We start from the raw sequence: 10,000 nt of genomic DNA, 5'->3' as shown, positions 1-10,000 counted from the left end.
CTAAATTAAATACTACTGAGTAGTCACTAAACACTACATAGGAAAAAGGAAAACACAATGCTCAGGACATGAAGCATTAAGTCAGGCCAGCACAGACTGCGTTTCACCAGCGTGTTATCAGCTCTGCGGCTGGTACGCGGTGAGGTCACATGGGTCAGACTCCAGTGAAGCATTACCTGTTTCTCTTCTGTCCTCACTGAGTCTGCTGTCTCTCCCGTCTCTCCTCTAACCTCAGCTTACTTGCCCGCCGTCACATGACACCCCCCCCCCCCCACTCCACAGCACAGAGCTCGCTTTCTTCGTCTTCATCACTGAGCTCTTTATTTATTGATCAGCTGATCAGTGACTGTCACCAGTTTCTCTGTAACTATGATGCTTTTCTTGTCAATGCTGAGACGGTTTTCACATCACAGCTGCTGCAGTTTGTTTACCTTAAAACTTTAACTTTACAGACAGTTTAAAACAGGAGCTCTGTCATTGGCTGGCTGCTAGTCACATGATTTCTTTCCTTTAATTTATATCTGACCAGAAGAAGTTCAGAGTCAGAAACAGGAAGTAGTTATTATTTTCAGGCATGAGCTCAAATAGAAACACTGATCACATGCAGAGAAAACTCAAGCAGGAAGAACTAACCGTGTTTCTATAATCATCACCATCATTAGTTAAATCTGTGATTATTTCCACTGACAGTGTTGCTGTTTGTGACGGACACGAAGTGGGGCAGTGGAAGGATGGATATCTTGATGCTGTGCAAACGTCTCGTTCTTTATGCTTTGCTCATAAGCAGCCAGACTCGAGCAGGAGTTCTCCAGTAAAGTTATTTTGGACACTGGCTGCTTTTTCAGTCTGGTCCATGTACCTGACCACTGTGTTTGTTTAGCCTCGTAGCTCTGACCTTTGAATCATTCAAACATAAAAAGGATAATAAATCAACGATGAACCAATGTTGTATCCACACATAAGACACCCCAGTGTCTTTAGGCTCTTTCTTACCAGTGTCCTGTTCACATTTCTTTACTGAACCTATGAAAAATGTTAAAGATAACACGGTTGGAAATAAAAATTTTTTTTAGTATTTTTGCACCAAAACAGTGAATTCCAAAGAGCTGGTATCTGAAAACTCAGCATATTTCAGCAGTGTGACCCTAGTAGCTGAACAGTATCACGTCCGTAACAGGAGTAAAAAAACCCAATAAAGACACGAGAGAGGACCTGGGAGATGATCCAGACCTCCAACTGATCGTCTGCTGCTCACGCATTACCACCCATGTGTGGCCCAGATCTGGTTTGCCAGGGGTGGCCCACACATGGGCCAGCACAAGGCCAGTTGCAAACACACAGTTTCAGCCGTGGCCCCAGATGTCAGCCTAATGTGTACCTTAATCAAGCCATGTAATAACAACATGTGCATAATAGTGCAAAAGTAACATGACAAAACTCTGTTCAGACAGTGAATCGACTGATCTTATATAACACTTTTCACTATTCCGGATTACTGAAAGTGCTCTATACAGCATGCCACATTCACCCACTTTCTCTAAACTGAGTGCTTCCTAACTACATTCATACACATTCACACTCTTGACATGCAGACTGGAGAAGCCAGGGATCGAACCACTAACCTTCCAATCAGCAGGCTGCTCTACCTCCTGAGCTACAGCCACTCAGTGGTAAACATGAGTAAACCCTCACTATGTTTTGGATAAAGAGCACGGTTTGACACAAACCTGTGAAACCTGTATTTGAAACGTTGGCTACCATAATAGTATAGTATTGCAACATGGCATTTGGGTCTTCTAACTAAAATAGGAAAATAGGAACATAAACAGTGCCATCATTGCCAGACCTGGCCCACATCTGGTTTACATACACTCTGCCATGACACCGGTCAGTCAGAAGTGCCAGCTTGATGCTGGATCCAAGGAAGACCTGCTTTCTATGAGCCTGGGCCACATAAACCAAACCACAATCGAGCCAGATATGGCATGACATAACATAGACAGTGCCATCTACGCCAGCCCTGGCCCACATCTGGATGACTTCATTCCAGAAGTCAGTCAGCAGTGCCGGCTTGATCCCAGATCCAGGCCAGACCTGGGGCCTGTTCGTCGTACCTCGCTAAGTAAGTTAGCTGGATTAGATTGTTGACGATTTCGCGTGATCCTGGATCGTTCGGTTCCCCGAAGCTCATCCGGGACTTGCTGTCATAGCAACAGAGCCGTAAGCGTAAACCTGCTGGGGAGCAGGTTTACTTTATGTAAACAGGATTAGATCGCGGCCACGCAGGTATGTCCGCGTCATTCATACGAAAGCAACAGCGATATTCCACCACTGTTTCACCATAAATAAATAACATCAATGTAACTAAAGATAATGCAGCACTTGATCCTTTTATTGATGTCACACAGATACATACACGTCATTTCCTAAAAAAGGGAAATGTACTATTAACATTCTATTACATGTATGTGATTATTACAGATGTAAGTCATATTTCAGAGTAGTAATTGTAAATTACTTCGTGTAATCAAGATGAGAGACCACGGCTATAAAAGCGAAGGTGGATTTGGGAAGCCTGTCGCAGCCATGTCCTGTCCGTATACGCGACCAACCCATTGCGGAAGGTGCAAGATTGATAAGGAGAGTCCTCAGAATTCAGCGTATATTGCGGGATAGACAGGATCCTTTAGCTCAGCGCGACTTTACTTAACCAACTTGTTGACGAGGGGGTGCAAGACCACCACCTGTCTTTTTTTTGCTCTGCCCTTTTCTTGGTTGCTGTTATGAACAAACTAACAGAGTATTACAGGCCAGTATTACCTTGCCAAGAGACGAAAAGCAATCTAAGAGATAAATATTACCATTCTGTAGAATACTCCTGTATTCCACTTTTACTTGTTCCCATGTTCTTGTGGGTCCTGTTGTGGCTCTAATGTGAAAGGGGATATAATATAACATATTATAATATAATATAATGCCATATGATATTGGACAATGTAGTGTCATATGATAGATCTACCCTACCGCCTACTGGTGTTGGCCAGAGGGGCCGATGGCGCGATATGGCAGCCTGGCTTCTGTCAGTCTGCCCCAGGGCAGCTGTGGCTACAACTGTAGCTGCCTCCACCAGTGTGTGAATGTGGGAGTGAATGAATAGTGGTATCGTAAAGCGCTTTGGGTGCCTTGGAAAGTGCTATATAAACCCAATCCATTATTATTATTATTATTAAATTACCTACGAGTTTGATTTGTCAGCAACTTTCTGCCAGCCCTCTCTCCTTGCTTTTGCAGCCTTTGCAGTGTTCTCTTGCGTTTTAATTAAACTCTGAAACTCCTGAAATCCCTCAATCATGAGTTCTTGCTCTGCTGCCGGAAAATACCGAGCACGCCCCTTCGACATTTTCGCCGACCAATCAGCGGGTTGCCGATCAATGTTTCTACTATCGATGCGTAGCCCCTTTTACGACACCCAGTGATGTCACATTACTGCGTCCAGCTGTACTAATCGTCAACAGCAGGTGTGTTCGGGGAACCGGATTAGCGAGATCACGGTTAGCGCGATGGTTTGGTCTTGGATGTGTCATTTGATCTTGGATGTAGTAAGCGACGTACGAAGAACAGGCCCCTGCTTGCTATGTGGGATATAAACAGTTAGAAATACACTGGACACGTGCGTTTGCATGTTTCATCCCAAAATCAAATCAAATCACTTTTATTGTCACATCACATGTGCAGGTACACTGGTACAGTACATGCGAGTGAAATTCTTGTGTGCGAGCTTCACAAGCAACAGAGGTGTGTAAAAATACAATAACATAAAACAAACAAAATATAAGAATGGCTAAATCTGAGACTAATAAATATATGTACAATATAAGAGTGTATGCATTACTGGATGTGTATACTAAATATGTTTTTCTACGTGTGTGTGTGTGTGTGTGTGTGTGTGTATAGACATTTTACAAATTAAATAGAGTAAACAATAAATAAAATATATAAAAATATACAGAGTTGAATATGTGCAAAACAGTGGCATTACTGTACAGTATGGAGTGCATAATGTTGAAGTTCCAGTAGTGAAGCTGAGGTGTCTATGACGTGTTCAGCAGTCTGATGGCCTGGTGGAAGAAGCTGTCTCTCAGTCTGCTGGTACGGGACCGGATGCTGCAGAACCTCCTTCCTGATGGAAGTAGTCTGAACAGTTTATGGCTGGGGTGACTGGAGTCCTTGATGATCCTCCCCGCTTTCCTCAGGCAGCGCTTCCTGTAGATGTCTTGGAGGGAGGGAAGCTCACCTCCAATTATCCGTTCAGAGCACCGCACTACTCGCTGGAGAGCTTTGCAGCTGTAGGCGGTGCTGTTGCCATACCAGGTGGTGATGCATCCAGTGAGGATGCTCTCAATGGCACAGTGATAGAAGGTCCTGAGGATGCGGGGGCTCGTGCCGAATCTTTTCAGTCTCCTGAGAAAGAAGAGGCGCTGCTGCGCCTTCTTCACTGTTTTGTTTGTGTGTACTGACCACGTAAGATCCTCAGCCAGATGTACTCCAAGGAACCGGAAGCTGCTCACTCTCTCCACAGCAGCGCCGTTGATGGTGATGGGGGTGTGTACTTCTCTGCACCTCCGGAAGTCCACTATCAACTCCTTTGTCTTTGCGACGTTGAGGGTGAGATGGTTGTCTTGACACCAGTGGGTCAGGGCGCTGACCTCCTCCCTGTAAGCCGTCTCATCACCGTTGGTGATAAGACCCACCACTGTAGTGTCGTCCGCAAACTTCACAATGATGTTGGAGTTGCTAGTGGCCGTGCAGTCATGGGTGTAGAGTGAGTACAGGAGAGGGCTCAGTACACACCCCTGTGGAGCACCAGTGTTCAGTGTGATGGGGGATGAGGTGATGCTGCCCAGTCTGACCACCTGGCGTCTGTCAGACAGGAAGCTAAGGATCCAGCTGCAGAGGGAGCTGCTCAGTCCTAGATCCTGCAGTTTCCTGTCCAGCTTCGAGGGAACGATGGTATTGAATGCTGAGCTGTAATCTACAAACAGCATCCTCACATACGTGTCTCTCTTCTCCAGGTGTGACAGGGCAGTGTGTAGTGTCAGGGCTATGGCATCATCAGTGGACCTGTTGTGGCGGTATGCGAACTGTAGAGGGTCCAGTGAGTCGGGTAGTGCAGAGCAGATGAAGTCCCTGACCAGCTTCTCGAAGCATTTTCTCACGATGGGGGTCAGGGCTACAGGTCGCCAGTCGTTCAATGAGGAGATGGTGGAGGATTTGGGTACAGGGACGATGGTGGCCATTTTGAAGCAGGCTGGGACTACAGACGGAGAGAGGGAAAGGTTGAAGATGTGTGTGAACACTCCAGCCAGCTGATCCGCGCATGACTCGAGGACGCGGCCGGGAATCCCGTCCGGACCAGTAGCTTTGCGTGCGTTCACCTTCCTGGTGAACTTCCGCACATCCTCCTCAGACACAGTGTGCGCGCTGACCAGGGGCGGATCTAGAAGGGTGGCATGGGGTGGCAAGTGCCACCCTAAAATGATCCCTTGCCACCCCAAGTGCCACCCTAGTTTTGCATTTGACAGTGCTGTTTATTAAGATAGCATTAACAGTTTGAGCGTAGTTACAGTCAGCAGTGAATATAAATGCTAAAACTGAATATGTTGCATAGTGTTCCCCCCCTCCACCAACAAATGGTTCAGCCCAAAGCAGGACCGGCTTTTTTCTTGTTTTCAGTAGCAAGCGATGCTCATGATTGTGCCAGAGCACATTTTGAACAACACCATGGGAATTTCGCTTTTCACACAGGTGGGTGGATGTTACACTGTGGAAATGGAAGGAAGGTGAGTGTTATTAACCCTCTGAGGTCCACGGACACGCTGCACCTCCAGATCACATGACTGATGTGAGCACACATCTGTGAGTGACACAGCAACAAGCTGCAGCCACGCTGAGTCTCTGTTTCAGCCACATTGAAAGTTCGGACTTTAAAGTTTTTAAATTTTAATTACAGGCCAGTAAATCCAGAGTTATGATAAAAATATATATAAGCCACGCTTTTTTCTAAATACTGTGGTCACATTTTTGTGTGTGTGTGTTTTAAGCGTTTTCTAAAGACAGCACGAAAACAGTAAGGAAAGAAATAAAGCCACATGTTTCCTATCGGTGGAAAAATACACCATGGCGACCAATTTTTAAAAAAGTCAACACGTGGGATTTGGTTGTTTAGGAAAAGGGAAAAGTTTGGGGAGTGACGGTAACGGCAGCGAGACAGAGTGAGTTTTTAGATGTGGGAGATTTGTGACGTTTAGTGTGGAGTGCATACTTAGTGTGTTGTGTTGTGTTGTGTAGTTGTTCTGTTGTGTAGTCGTTTTGTTTTGTGTGTCAGTGAGGGCGCTAATGACTGTCACAGAGCCACATTTGCAACGTAAACACTGTCACTAAGTAGAAAACCAGCGGAGTGATACACCTGCTGTTGTCAGGCCTGCAGGTTTGTCCCTGTGCTTTCTGTCTTTTGGTGGACAAACTTGTTTTTTACTGACACACATCATTTGTGGGGCATCTTATTGCAACACCTGATTGTTCTCTCATTTTAGTTTTAGTAATATTTTTAAATGGTTGTACAAAATGAAAAAAAATGGCAGGTGTATGGGGTGCATTTTTAGATAAATGGTTGTTTATGTTTACAAAATGTACATTTTATATTTGCATTTCAAGTTATAAAAATGTACTCAACATGTCCGTGTTTTTTTACAGTAAAAAAATTCTACTAGGATTTTAAGTTCTTTGTGTGATTTCAGATCAGTAACACTAATTCAGCATGTCGGTGAAAAAACAACTAAATTCAGTTGAGCTGAAAAGAAATCAAACAAGGCAATGGGGAAAAAACCAAAATGAAACAATTTCAGGGTGAAATACAAACATAAACTCAAAAGGAGTCAAAAATGGCCGGTTGTATTGTAGACCTCAGAGGGTTAATCCAACAAAACATGAAAAATTAGGTTTACATTTTTGTTCATGACAGTGCAGATTTCTGACATTTTGTGTAATTTAAGCTGTAACAATGTGACTGTTTTTAACAAAAACAGTGAAACTTAAGTTAGACTTGTGTTTGTAAATGAAGCGCCCCATGTTGTGTAGCTTTCTGGATTTTATATTTAGTGGGCTACATATTTATTTATTCTACAGGCTATACAGTACATAAGATCAAAACTCATATGTAACTAGTGTGTAATTATGTGGGCTACAGACAATAATTAAGTTATAGACTATATTTATATGAAAAACTTGCATACTTACTGCATTTGAATCATTTAACCATATGTAACCACCTGCATGAGTGTTTGAAAAAAAAAAGGCTTTGATTTTGCCACCCCATTTGATTTCTTTGCCACCTTAAGAAAATTTCTCTAGATCCGCCCCTGGCGCTGACGTCATCCGCGGTGCGCACACTGTCCGGTCTCATGGTGTTCGCTGTGTCGAATCTAGCGTAGAATACGTTTAGATCCTCACACAGAGAGGCCGTGGTCTGCGGTGTGCTGGTTTTCCCTCTAAAGTCTGTGATCGTGTTTAGTCCCTGCCACATACTCCGAGGGTTGTCAAACTGTTGCTCCACCCTGTCCCTGTACTCACGTTTGGCTGCTTTGATCGTCTTCCGGAGTTGGTAATGTGCGTGTTTGTAGTCCGATGTGTTCGCGGAGGCATAGGCAGTGCTCCGTGCCGCGCGAACATCTCCGTTAATCCAGGGTTTTTGATTTGGGAAGGATTTGACTGTTCTGGATGGGACGACATCTTCCACGCATTTCCTGATGAATCCGCAGACTGAGTCTGTGTTCTCGTCGATGTCTTTAGCAGCCACGTGAAACATTTCCCAGTCCGCGTGATCAAAACAGTCCCGCAGCACAGACTCCGATTGGTCCGACTAACTGTGCACCGCCCTTATGGTTGGAGCTTCCTGTTTCAGCTTCTGCCTGTAGACGGGCAGGAGCAGGATGGAGCGGTGATCTGATTGGCCGAATGGGGCGTGGGGGAGGGCTTTGTACGCATCCCGGGAAAGAGGTGCAGCAGTGGTGAAGTAGCCGGTCTCCACGAGTGTTGAAGTGGATGTGTTGGTGGCGTTTTGGTGAAACTTTCTTCAGGTTTCCTTTGTTAAAGTCCCCGTCTGTGATAAACGCTGCCTCTGGGTGTGCGGTTTCCTCGCTGCTGATCGCGCTGTACAGTTCCCTGAGTGCACGGTCAGTGTCGGCTTGTGGGGGAATGTAAACAGCCGTAATAATCACTGCTGTAAATTCCCTCGGTAGCCAGAATGGCCGGCACTTAATCATCAGGTACTCCAGGTCCGGTGAGCAGAAGGATTTGACCGGGTGCACGTTCGCATAATCACACCAGCTGTTGTTGATCATGAAACATACACCACCGCCTCTGCTTTTCCCAGTAAGATCCTGTGACCTGTCCGCGCGGTGCACGGAGAACCCCGGTAGTTGTATTGCGGAGTCCGGTACCTTGTCCGATAGCCAGGTTTCTGTGAGGCAGATCACGCAGCAGTCCCGCATCTCTCGCTGGAATGAGATCCGTGCCCGAAGCTCGCACAGCTTGTTCTCCAGAGACTGCACATTAGCCAGTAATAAACTGGGTAACGGTGGTCTGTTAGTGCGCCGTCTCAGTCGAACCAGAACGCCAGGTCTTCTCCCTCTGCGTCGGCGTTTGCGGCCTCCAGGGACAGAGAACAAAGGCGTCTCAGGTGAGATGAATGGGGGGTCTGCAAACGGAGCGTCCGTGTTGCAAAACTTGAACTCCGGAAAGTTATAAGAAAGACCGTCTTTTATGTCCAGTAAGGTTTGTCGGTCGTACACAAGGAGACACGTGCTAGTCGTGAAAAAATAAAGGAAAAGTAAAATTAAACACAAAAAACAGCTGTTGCTTGGGGGAGCTCGCGACGAGGCTGCAGCAAAACACCCTGCAGCTGTTTCACATTTTCTTGCAAAAGCTCGAGAGGTGGTTGTGTTTTGTGACGTGTCGGGTTTCAACCTGCAGCATCCAATAATCTAGAATCAATAATGATGTTCAGCTGCAGCTGTGTGAAGAGGAAAAGCAGAAGTGTTTCGTTGTTGGTGGATTTCACACCCATGTGTACTTCTGTGTTTGTGATGACATCATCCCCCCACCCCCCACGGTCCTCACACACTTCCCCTTCCTGCCCCTCCCAGGGCAGAAAGCAGAAAGCAGAAGTTCAGCTTTTGGGAACATGAAACATGTTTCTGATGAATCGTCACTTTTAGTGTTTTCAGTTTAAACTCTGCTCCCTCTGCTGTTACCGATGGATCGACTGATCAGGTCTGAGTCTGTGACTTTGGAGCAGTTTAGTGAAGATGTCTCTGAAACTTGACGGTGGTTTCGGTTACAGATGTGACTCATTTAAGCCTCACGCTGCCTTCACGTCTGTATTGATAGCTGATTAATCACTCTGGCTGACAACCGCGTGTGATTCCCACGCGTGGTGGGCCTCCAAGTATTTGATTGACTCATTTCAGAGTGGAGCCACTGATACTCAGCCCTGCACTCTGATTGGCTGGTGAAACAGTCTGTCTGCAGCCAATCAGAAGTTGTGGGTTTGAATCCGCTGGCTGTTCTCAGCAGGTGCTCCGGTCCCCTCATACAGCTCTGTCTCATCTGTTTCTCAGAATAAGGAGAAGGAGCGCCTGAAAGAGAGGGAGAAGGAAGCGAGAGAGAGGGAGGTGCGCTCCAGTAATGGCCACCTGTTTACCTCACTGACAGTGTCCTCCACCACCCTCTGCTCCTCCTGCAACAGGAGCATCACGGCCAAAGAGGCGCTCAGCTGCCCAGGTAAGCACACCTAGGGATGGGTATTGATAAGATTTTCACGATTCCGATTCCATTTTCGATTCTCTTATCGATTCTTTTTAAAAAGGAGAACACTAAGGTCGATTAGCTCAGAACTTTGTTTTATATCTTCTCTTTGAACAAGATAGAAATTTAGGAGTAA

General features: G+C 45.8%; 1 protein-coding gene across 1 annotated transcript in view; it reads left to right on the top strand.

The window, feature by feature from the left end:
- Nucleotides 1-10,000, top strand: part of arhgef2b (rho/rac guanine nucleotide exchange factor (GEF) 2b) — a 62,451-nt gene that overhangs the window by 12,678 nt on the left and 39,773 nt on the right. Inside the window, exon 2 of the mRNA XM_085424106.1 lies at nt 9,678-9,840. Coding sequence (XP_085280232.1) covers nt 9,678-9,840 — 163 coding nt within the window. The remainder of the gene's footprint in view (nt 1-9,677; nt 9,841-10,000) is intronic.

Source organism: Rhamphochromis longiceps, linkage group LG11, assembly GCF_057381845.1.
Source record: "Rhamphochromis longiceps isolate RC_006_pf linkage group LG11, R_longiceps_female_GT1.1, whole genome shotgun sequence".
NCBI lineage: Eukaryota > Metazoa > Chordata > Actinopteri > Cichliformes > Cichlidae > Rhamphochromis > Rhamphochromis longiceps.
The sequence above is the reverse complement of the archived record's forward strand: the minus strand, read 5'-3'. Positions and strand labels throughout refer to the sequence as shown.